The 19,502-nt window shown below is 44.5% G+C and overlaps 1 protein-coding gene across 1 annotated transcript; it reads right to left on the bottom strand.

Annotated features, from left to right (window-relative positions):
- Window positions 1-723: 723 nt before the first annotated feature.
- On the bottom strand, window positions 724-19,208 carry LOC104514324 (mitogen-activated protein kinase kinase kinase kinase 3-like). Its single transcript, XM_010157969.1, has 10 exons — window positions 19,151-19,208; window positions 18,927-19,038; window positions 16,295-16,353; window positions 13,592-13,695; window positions 12,640-12,811; window positions 9,571-9,639; window positions 9,360-9,452; window positions 7,026-7,096; window positions 3,618-3,673; window positions 724-1,182 (listed from the first exon to the last, which is right to left on the bottom strand). Exons 1-10 carry the CDS (start codon window positions 19,176-19,178, stop codon window positions 1,095-1,097), a joined length of 852 nt encoding a protein of 283 aa, XP_010156271.1. The 5' UTR covers window positions 19,179-19,208; the 3' UTR covers window positions 724-1,094.
- Between the last annotated feature and the right edge of the window lie 294 nt (window positions 19,209-19,502).

The raw sequence follows: 19,502 nt of genomic DNA, 5'->3' as shown, positions 1-19,502 counted from the left end.
ACAGCAATCAAAAATACTCCCCCCATCAACACTACGTTCCTGCGATGTGTAGTAATCGTTGTATTGTTTGAATGAGGTAGTAAGTAAATTATTTTGGCCGTGTGTTAACATCCTAAATCAAGAGAAGCGTAAAAACGATTATAAGGCCAAAAAAAAAAAGTCAAAATGGCAACATCTATGAGCCATTTCCACAATGTGGAATGTTGCTTCTTTTCATCGTGATATGAAGCTATTGAGGAAGATGAACAGTAATACCATTTTTTATCGCTGCATACATTAATAATTCAAACACCTACTGCAGTGTTACAGCCAGGTACCAAGAGTCACCCATCCAGAAAGCGTTGTTTCCAAGCATACAGAAGTAATTGGAAGGAGTTTTAATTAAATATAAAAATACAGGTGTTTAACTGGTTTGTTTCACAAAGAAAACTACCCGAGTAAACTAAAAGGAACTTCGAAGTCCAAGTCATACCCACAGAGTCACAGCTTACCTTTGTGACTAAATACATCACATCTCAATACGTTGTGCAAACATGAACACCAGTGTGTTGCATCAAAATTAAAACCAGATCGTAATCCATTTACAGCCTCGGTTAAAATATCTCAAAGTTAAGATTTGTTTGTATTAGTAAATTACAGATAATAAAATACAATGGTACTGTTAAATGTAGTATTTGTTGCTAGCATCCCACTTGATAATACACCCTTGAGAAGTCCTTAAAATAGTACCCCGATTTAAATTTTTGCATCCTCGGTGACTTTTAGGTCTGTACAGGTGGGACACTCGTACTTGACAGGAGGGCTGCTATCTACAGAAAGTCAGTGTGGGTCTTCAGCAAGAAGCTTGACCGAAAAACAGCGCCTATGTACAAAGATTACATAACAGTAAACGAAGCACTTCCGTGGTGTCGTAACGCTTACGTGTCCGTGCTCCGAACAACCCTCGTCTTCCTCTCGTGCCACAATAAATTATAAAGTAACTTTATAAATTACAGAGCGGGGTTGCTGCAGCTGTTGTGCAAGTTCAGCCAGTCACGAATGCTGCCGCAGCAGGAGTCTCCTCGTCACGCCGAGCTGCCCGCCACGTGCCGTTCTCAGTAACTGTTCTCGTGCCCTGCCAGGATATACAAGTTGCTGTTGGCTGTCGGGTTCTCCGTCGGCCTGCTCTCCAGCACCACAACCCTAAAATGAAACCAGAAAAGCCGCAGCGTCAAGTAAGCCTTCGCTTAAAAACACCCCTTGATACGCTGTACGGTCTGCCCCAGGATCCATCGGGCTGGGGGCATTTCTCTTTCGCTGGAGGCCTCTAGGCCAAAGGCCCCTCAAAGCAAGGCCAACCCCAAAGCTACCTCGGGGTCCTGCCCAGGCAAGGTCCTCAAGGACCCCTCACGGCCCCTCTGGACTCCTCCTGCAGTGTTCAGCCACCCTCACCGTGATTGTCTTCCCCTCCTTCATCCAGACGGAATTTCCCTTTCCACAACATGGGCCTGTTGCCTCTCGACCTTTCCGAAGGGGCTTCTGACGGAGGTCCATCACTGACCCCTCCCCTGCCTGGGCTTGTGCTTCCCAAGTGCTTTCCAAAGCCAACCCGTTAATCAGGCTCCCGTTCTGGAAGCTGCGAGTCTTGTCCTTCGTCACTGCACGTGACAGGTGACCAAAGCTGACTCTCTGTGAGCGTTGCTAGTCTTTCCCTGAGCCCCCTGTAACCTGAATCCACAGAAACCTCCTCCACCTCCGAGAGTCGCAGAGACTTGCGGGCTGAGAGAGTCCCCAAGGAAAGGATTGCTACGTGCGCAATCTCCTCGCTGACCCCTTTCCTGCCCCCCACTTCCAGCCAGCATCGGTGACAGGAGACTGGGTTAGCTACATCCTGGATCGGACCCTTCTCTTCAGCGAGAAATCAGCGGTCCCAGCTCCCCTGCACAAACGGTTTGAGACCTTTTCAACCAGGCGAGAACTGCTAAACGGACCAGGATGTTAATGACCGAATTCACCTCTGCGCACAAGGTGGAGCGAAGGCAGGTCGCGGGGAACTCAAACCCACCCCCGCGTGCTCAGGCAGGGAGAGGGTGCTTGCCTTTAAACCATCGCTCAGAAAACCCACCATCCGCCCCGCATGCTCCACAACGGGAGCCTCCTGCCGTGCTCCTGCTCACCAGGAAAAGGCAACACACAAGCTCTTATCAGACTAGTTCGTTTTTTGGCTTCTCAGAACCCCAGTTCCTACGAACTGCCTAGGAAATGACAGGGATTACGTACGGAAAAAGGTTTCACAGCTTAAGCACAAATCCTGACAGAGCTACAAGCAAAATGCTATCTGGAGAACCTGGGATCAATATCTACTGCAGTGTCAAGTCTATAAACATTGTCTACTACTACTACTACTACCACTACTACTAGTGCAGGCTGGAAACAGACGGACCCACACGTGGGGAAGACGACATTATTGTTCCACGGCAGTGATGTGCAACGTCACACTCCTTTGTGAGGTCAGTCCCATGTTTAATTTGAGCTGTGCTGTCTCTCAACAACTGAGAGAAATGACATAATCAAGCTAAGTGCCACGCACACCTCACTGGGATGGAGAGGTAAAACCCTTAGCTCAGAGATGAGTATTCCTTACAACCACCCACTACCCAAAAGCTATCAATTACTGCACCATAGGGCAGAATCCTCAACCCCCACCCAGCAAAAATCACTGCTCGCCATCCCCTGAAGCCACCGCACCATTCGCTGCTTTTGATGCTAAATCACAGGGCTGTGCCCCAAGCTCGGCGAAGCAGAACGCAGGGAACGCCTTCAGCTGATGTGAGGCTTTCTTGGTAGCCCTAAGCTGCCACAAGAGAGTGACTTCACTGCAAGTGGCAGAAGAGGGAGGCAATTCCCCGCAGAAAAACGAAAGCCTGTCTTCGCCTTTCATACGGAGACATTACTGGTGAAACAGGCACACCAGCGTGCGCTCCCGGAAGACAAAACTTCTGCGTTTGGGGCTGCTGCAAGAGTACGAAGTTTGACAGCAGGGTAGAGAAAGCTGAGAATCAGAGGCACCCCTAAACCAGCAGTTACGGATTTGGCAAGCTGGTACCTGACGGGTCAGGCAGACACCGTGTTAGCGTCCTGCAAAGCAGGTGCCGACGCACAGCTAAGCTGGGAATTCCCAAGAGCCCCTGCAAGAGCTGAGCTGTCATGTTGGGAGGACAACTGGCAGAGCTCCTTTCTGGGGTTCAAAGTGAGATATTTAAATTCTGAAGTATTTTTTGCATGTCTCAAGACATACACCTTGAGGAGCTACTGCAGCAGAGCATCTGAAATTAAAGATTTCACCAAGTTAAAGAATTACAGCATAAAAAGGAGGACTGGAGAACATGACTGCAGCCCAGTAGGAGCTTGCTAGCACAGCTGAGTACTTCTGGAAGCCTACAGACACTTCCAGAAGAACTTTTTTCTTTTTACGAAAGAGAAGTAAACTTGAAGGGCTGAAAGGTAAACATGTACACAAAGGCACCAGTAAGATGGCTAAAAAAGCAGTCATGAGAAACAAGCAACACAACTAGTACAAGGTAGAAGAACGCATGTACTCTTCTATTTTGGCATGATGTGTTCGCTTCTCTTCATACCTGTCAGATCCCAGAAGCCTGAATATCCTCGTATTATCAGAAATTTCTTGTGTGATCTAGAAAATAAAAACAAGTGTTTACACGTTAAGCGCACAAGTATTTTTATTTTGGTTTTAAAAACAACCCACAGAAAAGAACTATGACTGATGTTACAAATGTACTACTCACTTCGATATGCTACAGACTTCAATGCAACTGTTATTTTTAAATGAGATCTAACAGTTTTCTGTAATTCCTCCCTGTGCTGGGTTCAGTCAGGGAAGAGTTAACTCTCTTTACCATGGCTGCTAGGAAGCTGTTCCTGGCTGCAGAGAGCAGCACTGATCAGGTCTCAGCTGGCGCTGGGCAATGCCTGCACCAGATTCAAGGGCCTTCTCCCCCTCTGACCCTGCAGCTGCATTCCCAGCTCTCGCTGTCTCGCTACAGGCAGTGCAGGGACACACAGTTCAGGCACCTGACCCCAACTGACCAAGGGAGTGTTTCATTCCAGAGTACGTCATGCGCGGGGCAGAGGTGAGGAGGGGGTCTGGGAGCCATCACTCTCTCCCTTCCTCCCTTGCTCGTTCACTCCTGTACACTTGCTGACACTCTCCCTGACTCCTGCATTGTCTGCTTTGCTAACTCCTGTGCTGGCTCCTTCATGAGTGAGCTGGTGGGTGTGTTTAGTTTTCCCGGTCGTGCTATCGCTGCGAGGGTTTGCTCGGAATCTGCTGCAACAGCTCTCAGGCTCCAGCCCTCGGGCTCTCTGGGTCTGACTCTCGCTTCTCTGCACCTGGTTGTGCATTGGTTATGGGGTGGTGAGCAACTGTATCATAATTGTATCATATTGTATCATATGTCTTATTTTCTATTCTTTAATTATTTATTTTTAGTAGTACTTGTATATATTAATTGAGATTTAATTAGTAAATAGTTCTTATCTCAATTTTATGAGCTTCCTTATTTCTTTTTCCTGCTGGTGCAACTCTCCTTACACCTATAACTGAAATAGGTAGCTGCAGGGTACACACTGTCTCACTCTAGAGCAGATATCCAAAATGGGTCAGGTAGGTCACGCATAAAATGCATTTTGCTGAAATTCAGAATCATAGTAACAATTCATAGTCTGAAAGCCTTAACAGAGGAACATCATCTTAACTCGTGGTAGTTATGCCCGTTGTGAAAACTTAGTATTTTGACATTTCAGACTAGTGCAATAGAGCTTTATTTACTGTGGGTGAATTGTACTTGTGTGCCACATCTTTATGATCACACGGATACCAAAGCACCGAACAAAACATGTTAATCAGTAAAGCCAACGGAAGCCTGTTGCACACTCCAAAGGATATCACAAATGATACCAAGTCACACCAAGAACGGGCAGCCCTGTTTCCAAAGCTCCCACGCAGCCACATTCTTGAGGAAAGAAGAGATTCTTCTTTCCTTCCCACATCCTAGTAGCATTAGCTACTGAATTCACTTCTGGAACAGGGAACTTGCAAGAGAATGTTAATTCACAACAATGAAGTTCCCCACTTTAAGAAAACTACTTCCTGCTTGTTGTGGGGATGCCTGCACAACCTTGGTCCATATTTTGAGCATCTCACCTCAGAATTTACAAAGTTCCGTGTTTCCTTCTTGCCACTCAATCAAACCACTGTGGAAGGTCACGGTTGTGGAAGGAAGTAACACTGCACGCTGCTCAGATCACCCCCAATTACACCACGGGGTATTAGATCAGGGAATCTGAACTAACAATGTCTTCAAAGACAAACAAGCTGCAAAATTAGGTTGGTCAGATTTTTGTCCCATGTAGATGTTTCCCACATAATACATGGTATAAAATTCCCCAAAAGTAACACATACAGTCAAGATCTGAGCCTGGTAATGAAGGCTTTTCATTTTACAGATGAAATGAGGGTGAAGTTTTGTTGGGTGGGGGTTTTTTGGGTTGGTTGGGTTGGTTGGTTAGTGTTGGGGGTTTTTTTGTTTGGTTTATTTTTAATAGCTGTGGCTAGGAGGACAATCAGGAGAGAGAAGGAATTTAAAAAAGGCCCGAGAGCTTACCCTAGACATGTTCTACAGAGAGAAAGTTGTGGATGGCTTGCCTTCTGCCAACAGCTCAGCTCTACCTTGTGTTCTTCATTTAGGTGCTGGCTTTGCCTTGACAATAACCAAGCAAGATGACAGCGTTCCTCGTTATACCTCACTTACACAAAATACAGCATCCCCTTGGGCTGCAGCACTCCGGGGCATGTCCTCTAACAACCGGATCAGAGCTACGGAGCGCCAATGGGTGGAGTAATTCACTAAAAGTGTTGCAAAACGCTGCCAGCAGGAGCCTGGAGTTGGAGAAGTGCCCATCGGCATCACCTCCTCCTCAGGGCCGACGGTGTTCACCACCAGGAGCTCAAGAGAAGGACAGTTACGCCTGGGGATCGAACAGGCAGAAATGCCACAAGAACAGTCTGCAGGCTCGGAGACGAGCAGCAGTCTGACAGCAGTCTCCGGTCCCTGTTCCCACAAAGAGCGGGCTCGCTGTCAGAACAGCTTAGGTTAGCTGCGGCTTTGTGCAAATAAACGCAGTTGTGCACCAATATGGAATACCTAAGTTAGGCATGGAGTAACCTTAAAATACAATCAGTCATAATGAGCTCAATTTCTCGGGCAAGGTGAGAGTGAAGAAGCAAGTGGTGAAGTTTGCAAATGTTCTTTAACAACCAAATTAAAATACTCATGAAAATCCTACAAAGCACAGCATTTCAACTAACACGTAGATGCACAAGGTTTGCATCAGGAAAAAAGGAGTTGGGAAGGTACGTAGGGTTTAACCTTGTCAAAAAATCATATCAAACTGTCTGAAAAAAGGGACTACACTGGAATTTTAGAAAAAATCTTTAGGCCAATCTGACATTTTTTCCTGAGAATGAAAAACACTTCTTGTGAAAGCTGGGCACTAAAATCTTCAAAGTACTTGTAAGCCAAGGGAACAGAGAAGTATCTAAAAAACAACAGGCTACTCATTCAACACCGTGACAGAAAGCGAAGGCTCAGCAGAGGAGTGTGCAACCACTGGCAAATCCCACATTTTGGTATCCACGTGTGAGGAGCTCAGAGACTGAGACTGGTCGTCAAAGCAATTTAAGGTGAAGATGATTAATGTTACCAAGAATTAGGCTTGGATATCTCCTGTGGCATCGTGGCCCGTTCTCTTCTTCCTTTCTGGTTTATATGTTAGACTTGACGGGGTCTCGCATAGCTTTACTAATGTGTGGCTAATGAGACATGCTTAGAGTGAGACTCCAGATTCCAGGTCTAACCTACAAGTTACTGAGCTGCTGTACTTTTCCCCAGACCACAGCATTAGGCGTTTATACTCGATTTGCCTTACGTTAGAAGCTCCAATCGGAAGCAAATTGCAGTACTCACCTCATTTGATCTAAAGCTCCTTCCTTGCATGCCGTGTTTCCAGAACGCTAACACGCTGTCTTGTAGACAGACTGGCAACACAGAACACTAGAATCAGTTTTTAGGTACATCAACTCTTGCTTTTAAGACCCAAAGCACGACTGCACTTTTGAAATTTGCACAGTTATGTTCTACTGTGCCATGTTCACTTACACAGACCCATCTCAAAAGCAGCTGCACATTTATGTATTTGTTTAATAATCAGGGTTTACAAATATTCCCAACCCAACCAGAAAAAGTTGTAAAACTGTTCTTCTGTCAAGCCCTTAATATGTCCTTTCCTTTGAACAGGAATTCGTCCTCATTCTCCCCCTCTGCTCTGCTCTTGTGAGACCCCACCTGGAGTGCTGCGTCCAGCTGTGGAGCCCTCAACATCAGAAGGATATAGACTGGTTGGAGCGAGTCCAGAGGAGGCCACGAAGATGCTCCGAGGGCTGGAGCCCCTCTGCTATGGGGACAGGCTGAGAGAGTTGGGCTTGTTCAGCCTGGAGAAGAGAAGGTTCCGGGGAGACCTTATAGCCCCTTCCAGTGCCTGAAGGGGCTACAAGGAAGCTGGGGGGGACTTTTTACAAGGGCCTGTAGTGACAGGACAAGGGGTAACGGGGTTAAATTGGAAGTGGGGAGGTTTAGATTGGATATCAGGAAGAAGTTCTTCCCAGAGAGGGTGGTGAGGCACTGGGACAGGTTGCCCAGAGAAGCTGTGGATGCCCCATCCCTGGAAGTGTTCAAGGCCAGGCTGGATGAGGCATGGAGCAACCTGGTCTAGTGGAGGGTGTCCCTGCCCCTGGCAGGGGGGGTGGGACTAGATGATCTTTAAGGTCCCTTCCAACCTAAACCAGTCTGTGATTCTAATACTAGCAACAAATGTACGCTGAATTTTAGTGGAAAAGTTACAGGAACACTGCAGTGACATTTTTCACTTTCCCAGCATCTATTGGCTAATATGGTCCCTCCACAGTAGCAACGTAGAGCCCTCTACTTCCCACCTCTCTCCCGTGTAACAAACGTGCTGACAGACACCTGCGTTTGATATCTGTGACAGGAAATGGGTCTGGAGCCTTCCTTAAAGAGAGGCCAAGCGTGCAGTCCCCCAGGGAGAATCTGTCCTACCTGCATGCAGCATCCTGCCTCTGGGCGGGTATGCAGGGAACAGAGCAGAGCTCTTTGGGAAAAGCTCCCACCCTGCTGCAAAGACATTTAGCATCATCAAGGAAGACTCTGGGGTTATTGCTCCATTCCAGTTGTTCCTAGGGACGCGTGTTACACAGCGACAGCACACTGTCTGGGGTTATTGCTCCATTCCAGTTTTTCCGGACACATGTTACACAGCGACAGCACACTAAACCTCCCGCTAGGCCTTCCCACCCAGTGACACAAGTGACACTGTGTTTCAAATGCCAAAGACTTGACAGTTAGCATCTCCAATTCTGTATTCTAACAGCAAACCAGTTAATCATGGAATGCTGAGTTATAAGGGAGCCATAAGGATGATTGAGTCCAACTCCCTGCGCTCTGCAGGATGACCTAAAACTAAACCACCTGACTAAGAGCATCATCCAGATGCTCCCTGAACTCTGACAGGCTCAGTGCCATGATCACTGCTCTGGGGAGCCTGTTCCAGTGATTGAGCAACCTTTTGATTGAAGAACCTTCTCCTAATGTCCCATCTGAACCTCCCATGACTCGGTTTCATACCATTTCCTTATCTCCTATCACTGGTCACCAGAGAGGAGATCAGCAGCCCCCCTCCCCTATACTCCCTTGAGGAAGTTGTAGATTGTGACAAGGTCACCCCTCAGCCTTCTCTTCTCCAAGCTGAGCAAACCAAGTGACTGCAGCCACTCCTCCTAAGTCTTGCCCTGAGATCTTGCACCATCTTGGCTGCCCTCCTCTGGACACCTCCAAGAGTCTGATGTCCTTCACGGTGACCGAGGTGCCCAAAACTGCACACAGCACGGGGTGAGGTCGCCCCGCTGCAGCGCGGCGTGGGACAATCACTATCCTCGACTGGCTAGCTATGCTGTACTTGAAGCACCCCCAGGACACAGCTGGCCCTTCTGGCTGCCAGCGCACGCTGCTGACTCGTATTCAGCCTGCCAACAACACACATCCCCTCATCTCGTTCCACGGGGCTGCTCTCCAGCGCCTCATCCCCCCGCTCGTGTGTATAACCAGGATTACCTCATCCCAGGCGCAGAGTGCAGCACTTGCCCCTGTTAGATTTCACACGGTTGGTGACTGCCCACCCCTCTGGTCTACCCAGATATTCAATATTAATAAAGAAATCCAACTTACCTATTGATTCAATCTGAAAGTCAAACGTGAGTTCCGATGACAGTTTGCGGCTGGACTTTAACCTGCCTTGCAGATTCACTATTTTTATGCAGCCTAGACAATAAATAGCATATATGAACCAAGAATTAATCTTCAACGTATCACCTAATTTGAAGACAGACAGTATGCAAGTACGTGCATACGTATGTATTTAGTTGACACTAAAACTTACAATCCAAACACACCAAAATGGTATCTCTCTCCAGCTGTGTTACATGGACAACACTTGTCTCTGTAGTGTCTATAAAAAAATGACAGTGTTAGTTCACAACGTAAATTAGCATGAAATCTGAAATGGAAGTTGTACTGACTGAGACAATTTAAGGGGTTAGTGTGTTTTTATCTACTTAAAACAATCATCTTACCAGTGACATTTCTCTTCTCTTAGAGAGTCATGTCCACTTATCCAATATGTTGACTGTGACAGGAAAACTGAAGCTGTAATATTAAAGTATGGACTTAATCCAGCCTTTTCTGAGCCATATCACAAAAGCAAACTCATGTGTACATTGTTCTCCCTTTATTCTCAGTGTTGTTTAATATTTCTGTTGCAAAAAAGGCAGATGTAGGAGACTGTCCACACTGAACCTGAATGCTCCTTCACTCCATTTTTTTTCTGCCTTTATTCCTAAACCTTGCTAGGGACTTTTGTATTAGGACTTAACACTTGCTGCTAATTTCAGACTTTCCATCACCAGTTCTTTCAAAAATATGGGATTATTTCCTTCTCCAAACCCTTGAAAAAAGGGTTACTTTCCTCTCTTCTGGGATCCAGCTGCAGCAGTCTCCGTCACAGCAAACAGGAGGATCTGACCCACAAGTGATTAGTGGACACATCAACTCAAAAGAGAAGTGTAGTTTTGGTCCATTTGTTTAACATTAAAATTACACAAAAAGAAACTCTTACTAATTCAACATTACTGCCAGCGATTCTGTAGGCATTCTTCCATACAGAAAAGAGAAAACCATTACATCTGTTAGATATGAGAAGTTAGAGCATGTTACCTAAAATACAAAAGCAGCTTTCAGTTAAATAATAAAATCCGTGGTCCTGTTCAGAAGCAAAAATCTCCCCAAGGATGATGGCAGAAATGTGCTCCTTGAGATGTTCCCTCCATCTGTTTTTTGCTGTTTATCTTGGAAGGTATACATTTATGAGTCCAGAGGAGGCCACAAAGATGCTCCGAGGGCTGGAGCCCCTCTGCCATGGGGACAGGCTGAGAGAGTTGGGCTTGTTTAGCCTGGAGAAGAGAAGGCTCCGGGGAGACCTTATAGCACCTTCCAGTACCTGAAGGGGCTACAAGGAAGCTGGGGGGGACTTTTTACAAGGGCCTGTAGTGACAGGACAAGGGGTAACGGGGTTAAATTGAAAGTGGGGAGGTTTAGATTGGATCTCAGGAAGAAGTTCTTCCCGGAGAGGGTGGTGAGGCACTGGGACAGGTTGCCCAGAGAAGCTGTGGATGCCCCATCCCTGGAAGTGTCCAAGGCCAGGCTGGATGAGGCTTGGAGCAACCTGGTCTAGTGGAAGGTGTCCCTGCCCATGGCAGGGGGGTTGGAACTAGATGGTCTTTAAGGTCCCTTCCAACCCAAACCAGTCTGTGATTCCATGACCTTAACCAACCCCTAATGCCTGCTCTTAGCCAAAGGTGGACATAGCCACGATGAAAGCATGCAACGGGCGAACGGGAGAGTTCAAATCTGTGCAGCCACATTATGTGCTGTGGAAACATGGACGGCACTGGCTGAAGCCAACATTAAGGTCCCTTCCAACCCAAACCAGTAACAGAAGGAAGGATGGCAAGGGAAGAAAACCCCTGCACTAAGTCTCTGCCAGCTAATTTCTTAAAAAACAGTTCCATCAGACATTTACAAAAAAAGGTCAAATGTCAACCAATCAAAACTACTATTTGATGGAAGCTATTTCTGACCATATGGTGCCCACTTTTCTCATTTAAAAACACTGAAAAATCTGTTTCGTTGCATTATCGCTCCCCTGCCAGCAGGGGACAGGCATAAACCAATACAACATGAGGGTTTAAATTAGAGTCTAACAAACAGGAGAAAATAACAACATAGGCACAACAAGAACATGCAAATGATCCAAGGAAGCTGAAGAAGTATTTGCTAAAGAAGCAATGTTAAACTTTCTGCATAAAAAAGAAGGAACCAGGAAGGAATTACGATTCTTGCATTTAGACACTGATGCAGACAATACTGAGAGAAGAATGAGAACGGGACATTATGGGTCAAAGAATTTCTCTTCGACATGCTACTTGCATGGACTCTACCAAAGTCACACAGTGACACAAACAGATGTGTGAGTCTGAAAACAAAATGCACTGACTTTGAGGTAGTTACGTGCATTCATGGGCCATCTGCTGATCGCTGAGTTCTGTAACTATGCGTTAAACTCTTTCAAAACCTGACACACTTTTCAGCAGCAAGAAAGTCAGCAGGCACCTTCCTGGTGGAAACTGTACTCCTTGGTGAATTACACAGTACACACCAGCCAGACTCATACACGTTTATATTCCAGCACAGGGCTATGTGAAAATTCATCACGGATCAACAAGGGCTCTGTGCCTGGTAATAACAAAGCAATTTACTGCTTCTAAAGCTTGCAAGCCATGACTGGGGTCCACACTTTCTTCTTCAGAGAATTTTTACTGTTGCTCAGATGGTGGCCTCCTCACTCACAGCATGCAGACCAGTGAGAGAGACATACGTGGTCTCCCACTACCAGCGGTCCTAATCCTTTTCCCTTTCCATAAATACTAGAACAACAGAAATCTGCTCTCAGCAGGAGGCTGATCACACCGTTTCTGACCACACTGGGTACTGCACAAGAGCCAACCCACACTTACAGAGACATTGAAAGAAATTGCTCAGACTGTGATTCTGCCAAAATCTATTAAAAATACAGAAGTCATGCTCAGAACGTCACAATGGGTAATGGTAAAGTAAAGCCTGATTTATAGAAATGCAAGAAACCACAACTCCATCCTCTGCTATTCTCAAAAACCTCAAGAAACCCAAGCAGTTCAACAAGTAGAAGCATCAAAAAAAGGTGCATGTAAAAGCAGGTACAACCAGACACCCCTTTAAACAGAGAATTTACAACGACCACTCAGCCTCCATGATTTAACCATTAGCTTCCTCAAAGGAAATTACCTTTCTAGTGCTCCAGCTATAACAGAAAATCAAGGAAAATCTCTGAATGCAATTACAGCAGCACACAAACCTGTTTCTGTAAACCATGAAGAGGTAGAATTTGGGTTGACAGTCTCAAACTTCACCACCTGGTTGAAGTCTCTTCCTCTACTGACACCAACACAAACTAAAGGGAATTCCTGCTCAGGGACTACCAGCATTTCAAACAATCTCAGTGGACAAGGTACAGGAAAATCTATGTGCTAGATTAAGAAACAAAAAATAGATATTAGAAGGGAAACAAGTTTAGTCTGAGTTGCTATCAGCTATTTAAACTGTACGGTAAATTTTATGCCATACGTTTTGTAACACTGTTCACTCCTTTAGATAACAGTAAATGATAAATACAAAAAGCCTGGGTTAAGAAGCTTAGAGACTCCTCATGCCAATTCATTTAAAAATAAGACAGGATGTCTTTCATCACGTGTCCTGTGCAGCTGTCCAGAGATGACAAGAGTGGGCAATGCCCACCACTGCTCTCCCAGCTATGGAGTCTCTCAGCCTCGTTGCCCAGGCCGACCAAGTCATAGCTGTTGCCTCTCTACAAACATGACTCCACCTTGGCTCCACCTCTTCAGGTGGTGAGATAACTGGCAATTCTGGGCCCCTCTAGTGTCACAAAACATAGAGTAAGTGGCCACCTTCTCTCTGGAATGGGAACAAGCCCACTCCTCGCACGTTATCACTCCACTCTGCCATGTCTCAGTCTATCAGCCAGAGTTCTTTTACTGTGCAACTAAAAGGCAACGTTCATAAAGTGATGGGCTTTGCTCTTTAACTGAAGTGCTCCACAAAAAAAAACATTCCTATAAATATTTTGAGACAGTTAATACATATTATACATACAAATAGCTATTTTCAATGTAAGTCAAGAGAAACCAAAAGAAAAGTCTTATAAGTCAAGAGATTGCTAATACTTATTCTTAACAAGTCATGACAAATAGAACTGAGAATGAGAGTATTTCACCTTATCATCATATTACCTTGATTAACATAAATTTTTGCATTGGTTCAACCCATTCTAACAAAACAATGCTAGACTGTAGTGCTCCACAGAGGTACTTGTGGCCCGTGCAGGGATTCCTCACTGCCGAAAAAGAAGAGGTAGAATACATTAGCGTACCAAGCAAATAAAATTATCAACAATTTCCAACTAAATAAACCCGTGCACATTCTTGGAAAACACCCACTACCACCACTCTGATCTTTACATATAAGGGAGCTGTTGGCAAGCCAACATCCACACTGTGAAAATACTGACAGGGGGCATGCTGGAGCAGGGGCTACCCTTCCACCAGGCACGAACAGCTAGCAGCTGGTGCCAAATAAGCCATACGCCACGCTGACAACAGTGCTGTGGTGTGTCTCACGTCTCCAACTCGAAACGAAGTTTACTGCTGGTTTTTGGGTTTTTTTTCCAGACTGGTAGATGAGATTTACTACCTTAGGCAGTCTTAAAAAAAATAATAGTTGACTGCATACACATTTGAAGTGTCTTGCTCCACCATGTTGTCTAAACTATCTCCAAATTATCATGAGAAGCTGTTAAATGATGGCTTTTTCTGTGACGCAGTTACCCAGCAGGCACTGAACAATCACTGCCACCTGAGAGTTGCTTTCCAAGCACTGTCACAGCAAGCCTGAAATTCAGGAGCTCTGTATTTCTGATGAGCACTTCTAGATTAGCAGGAAATTGATTTTTTTTTTTTAAGTGACATCATCTGCTTCCACTCAATCGTCGTTCTTCTAGTGTTTGACACAACTCAACTAAAAACTGGAAGAGAATAATAAAGTTGCAAAATTGGGCACTGTGAAATCGGTTTCACAGCTGTAATTCTGCAGTATTGACAGAATTTCACTCTTAAGCGCTGGCAGCCTATCCATGAAGATGGACAAGTGTTACTTTGTGCAATTACATCTAAAGACCAGGTGTGAACTGCAGTAAAGTGTCTGTGGGCCAGCAGGCAACTAACCACACAAGTTCAGGTAACAAGCTTCTACAACCCCATTCTACCCACACAAGTGAAATGCACTCATGCCACCTTCCCGCCAAGTAAATCCACTGGCAATCCCTTGGCACCTTAAACATCAAAGCTTGATTGCATTACTCCAAGCTCGCACTTGGCGTTAGTCAAACCAACTGCGAACGGCAGCAAGTGAGGCTTGGTACGACCCTTAGTACGGCTGAACTCGGCAGCAGAAACCACAAAACATGCCATTACCAAGGCCTGCAAGGTGGAGAAACGAGACCACGAGTTCTCATCTCCTGTGGCACTGCTACTTCCCCCAGGCCAAAGGGGTACTAACGTTGCCAGCCGGAATGGAGGCTTAGGCTGCACGTAGTCAGAAAGGCAGGAGAGGGGAATCTATCATTTCTCCCCTTTGTAGCTGCCCTTGTTGCCATCACAAATTATCACTTAACGCCTGTCGTGCAAGTATGACTCCAGGTTTACTAGGCTAAGCTATCTCCGAATGCCAGGACAACATTTTTTTTTGCCGAGTCCCACAGCATTCTTGTTAAATTCCGTGCCTCTAAGTACAGAAACTGTAAGATTACAGAAGAGCACGCCACCAGGTTTCTCATTTCATGAACAGAAACCCGAAAACATATGGACGCCCCAATTAATTTTCCTGTCAGAAAACCAGCGTTGTACCTACTCTGATCCCTGTCACTCCACACCTCCGGATGTTCCCCTCAGCAGCCACTGACACTTAGAGCTTCACTTAGGTCAAGGCCTGGACGTACACAGTACGTATCATTGACACCCTACAACACTCCAGAGAATTTGTATCCCAAAACAAGTCAAGTTTTATAACAGTTGGCTGGGCAGTGAAGTGAGAACAAACATCAGATTTTTTAGAAATGTCAGGGAGATTTTTGTCAGGCTAAATGACAGATGCTTGCTTACTATTGAGTCTCTGAAAACCCCTGTATAATGTAACTCCCCACACCAAACAGCGGGTGAAATATTCCCAGGGATGAGAGCTGAACCCCAGGAGATCATCCATAGTTGCCTTTCCTGTTTGTGTGGGGTTTTTTTGGGTTGGTGGGGGGGTTTTGTGGTTTGGGTTTGGTTTTTGTTTGTTTGTTTTTGGGGGTTTGCGCTTGTTTGTTTTTTTGTTGGTTGATTGTGGTTTGTTGGTTTGGGTTTTGGGGTTTTTTTGTTTGTTTGGGTTTTTCTTTTTTGGTGTTTGGTTGGTTTTTATTTAAATCTATCTGCCCCCACCCCCATTTCAAAACATGTTTTAACACAGTGCAGCTTTGAGGCTTTGGTAGCTGTCACTCTGGACACACTGTAAGGGCTTCAGAGACAACACTGTCCTCAGAGAACTGAAAATACGCCTTGTGTTTTATCACCCAATACTGATAACCGAAAGTTGTGCCAGGAAGTCAGGCTGCTTAAGCCTGGTGATAACACTCCATCCACTGATATCAGTTTCTCCCTGAGGGCTGGTTTAAATTTGACACGCATTCTGCTTCTCCGCATTTCTTGAGAATTGTCTTTAAACAAGAAAAGTGAAACGGGAAAGTTTTTACTGCTTAAAGCCAAGGACTAACATGAACAAGCTCACTGTCTGCAAATGTACAGTTGCATAATAATGACAAAAGTCTCTTCTCCGTGTAATCTTAATCCTGCCACCACTTGTAGTGTTTCTTGGCAACTATTCTGCAGATCTTCACTTACCAACACAACACTTTTGACAGCATTTAGTGTCAGGAATTTTTGTAGACACTGCGAACTTCCTACAAGATACAAACACAGAATTATTCATCAATCAAAACAATTGAATAAATTTGCTTTTTAGAGAGTTGGTGGTGGGAAAATTTTATTTGCCCCTCTCCCCCCGCCCCAACCTAAAAATGTATTTATTTGTATATTTATCAAAATTATACGCCTAGAACATACATGGTGATCCTTCCGTTAGCACTGAGATGCTGCTCGGTTATGAAGCATTATGAAGGCAATTAAATTCAAGAATGGAAAGGAATAGGTCCATCGGTACCTTAAAGCATCATTTACCACAATCCCTTGCTATTTTTATTGGTAGTCCCACAATCATTCTTCTTTGTAATGCTGTAACTTACTGCATCTTGTGCTGGATACTAGACAGCAAACAAAGTCCATTCTTGACCCAATGATATTACAGTTTGAAAACAGGACACATGGACCCAAGGGGTGTGGGAAACAATGCCATACTGGATAGCTTGCTGGGCCACAGCCCTTGAAAACTAACAGCCGAGATTTTGCAACAGGCAGCACAGCATGTGCTTCAAGAAGAGGTGTGAAAGGCAGCTTTGCAAGATCTTTTCTCATACGCAGGGGACGCTCCGTGAGAAATCACAAGAACAATTACTTGAAAATTCATCAGATAAGCCAGGGAAGATGATGTTATCTATTGATAGGGGGAATAGGTGTTTCTATACAGACTAGAAGACAACAGAAAGTATGGAGATTGGACACAGTCGCCTTGACAGCAAAACCACTAATTTGATGCTGTAGAAAAGATGGGAATAAGTGGAGTGATAAGATAGATGCTGCAGTCAGAGATACGAACAAGGAAAATACTTGCATAGCATTTCAAATGAAGCTGTCCAGAAGTGACCTGATAATGCAGCAGGACTAAGCCGCATGAAAACTGAGTACTGGCCGTAAATTTTGGTTGGAAAAAAATCATGGAAGTTTTGAAAGAAACTACTCAAGGTCACTCAACTGAAAGAAGCTGGAAAGGAGACTTACCACAGATATTTTCTGCTACTGAATGTTTATCTACCAAGTATCATAAATGGAGCTTAGACCATTTTGCAGATGAATATATAAACCTCACAAATTACTCTCAATTCTATTTTGCTTTGCATATTCTCTACCAAAACGTTTGCTTTTAACACATCTACATTTTTCATGTAGCACGCATCATCATGGTATCCAGGAACTTGCTGAAGAATACGCTTTGTAGTTTGGTAAGAAAAAGAATTATACTCTTCCACATACTTCAAATGTACTACTTCCACCTGCCTAAATGTTACTACCCTGATGCCTTACAGCAAGGGACAAAACAGCAAAACGGATTTTCTAAATGAATCCCTCCTGCCTTTGAATGACTGGCTTGGTATTTGCACATTCAGGTTGTGCTGCATCTTTCTTGGGAAGTGGCACGGCTGCACAAGAAGTTTTCAGCCTGCTGGAATTTAGGTAAAGTGCCATTCCAGGCTGAACACAGTCTGAAGGTCTTCCTCACATGTTCCTTTTGCCAGTTATGGTTATTAGTCCACTGCTGATGCAGTTCTCAAGCCAAAGTCTCTCTACCAAAGTTAGATTCGAAGAGAGAGGAGCAGAACACTGGTGCAGGCACACAGAAGACAACAATTCAAAGCACAAATTACGTCTCAGGTAATTAGAATTTAGCCTCTAGGAAGAGCACAGTTTTCAGACAAGTGTTGCATCATTATGTTTACAGATGACTGAACAAGAAGCCTTTCCTGAAACCAAGAATTAAATGTTAATAGGCTGTTAATAGAACCAAAGGTAGCAGAAAGTCAGGTCTTCTGTAAAACAATTTCCTACCAGAAAAAGAATGAATGATTCACTGTGGACTCTAAGAATCGAAGGTTTCTCTGCAAACTAGATTAGTGTTACTACCTCCTCCTCTTTGATCTGAACAGGCTCCTAAATCTTGTTTGGCAGCCAGCAGTACACCCAGTTTCTGGGATTTTATATGCACTTGCTACTAAACAAAATTGAAGGGACTGCAAGCACAATGTGCTGTAGGCATCTGGGGACAAAAGTCCCTTCTACACAGACCTGTGAAAAATGACGAGCCAGTGACGAATGTCACATCTCTACTCCAGCTCTACTCTTCCCAGCTTTCAAAATAACCCATGAGCCTATTCCCTCTGCAGTAGGGAATACACATCCTGCCCACCCGCCTTGGAAAGACAAGTGCCCAGCGTAAGATCACAATTTCTACTTGCTTGAAATACCGTAGGTACACAACACTGACCCTAGGTTTTGTTTAGCATCAAGTACAACCAGGATTTATTGTACCGGACTATACCTGAAGAGACCTATGTCCAGAAACAAGAGGCTTCATGACAAGGATTTATGTAGTACCAAACCCCATTTCATTAATAAGAGTATATTCCCATCTTGATTTGTGTAAATGTAGGGGTCTACCCTATGACTAATGCCCATATTTTTGTGGTTATTTGTGGCAAACGGAACAGAGCTCTACACTATTTGGTTATTTCCAGAATTTCACAGGCATATCCCGGACTCCCAGAATTAAGATATTCTCATATATCTGATGATGCATATTTACCTGGGAAGTATTCGGTCAGGAAGTTTATGTGCCGGAATAGCAACAGGTAATTTTTGCATTTGCCTTGCATAATCAAAGAGTCCTGGCAGATTATGGGAATAAAGCTGAGAAGCTTTACCTGGAAATTAAAAAACAAAAAACAGACCATTCTATAATTCTATGATTTCAAATACGAAGCTAAATGTTTACTAGCACTACCAGCCAAAGACAGCACCGTAACTTACCAGATACTGATAACAAGCAATTGTTCATGACGTATAACCACGTACATCTTCGAGGAAATAGCTGATAATAGGAAGGAAAAATAAAGAAAAAACATTCAGTTTGAAATACACAAGATGTGAACACATTGAGTTGACCAATATCAGCGTAGATGACGTGACAAAACTAATACTGACTTCCCTTTTGTAGCAGAAATTAGCTTAAGCCAAGTATTGTTTACCTGGGTTCCAGAGTTAGTGCAGCGTAAATCTTGGGCACACACACTATATTTAACATACACATGAACATTTAGACAATTACCACATTTCACATTCATGTCTTCAAGTGTACTGTAATTAGTCCACAAGATGTCAT

The sequence above is a fragment of the Eurypyga helias genome, unplaced genomic scaffold (genome assembly GCF_000690775.1).
Source record: "Eurypyga helias isolate BGI_N326 unplaced genomic scaffold, ASM69077v1 scaffold13928, whole genome shotgun sequence".
NCBI lineage: Eukaryota > Metazoa > Chordata > Aves > Eurypygiformes > Eurypygidae > Eurypyga > Eurypyga helias.
This window is presented reverse-complemented; position numbering and strand designations above follow the sequence as displayed.

Excerpts from the sequence above, each read along its gene's own strand:
- LOC104514324 (XM_010157969.1), bottom strand. The coding sequence starts at position 19,178 with ATGAACAATTGCTTGTTATCAGTATCTG. Across the intron at positions 13,696-16,294 it reads CTGTCAAAAGTGTTGTGTTG|TGAGGAATCCCTGCACGGGC; the intron begins GTAAGTGAAGAT and ends CTTTTTCGGCAG. Across the intron at positions 12,812-13,591 it reads AAAAATTTATGTTAATCAAG|CACATAGATTTTCCTGTACC; the intron begins GTAATATGATGA and ends TTCTTAATCTAG.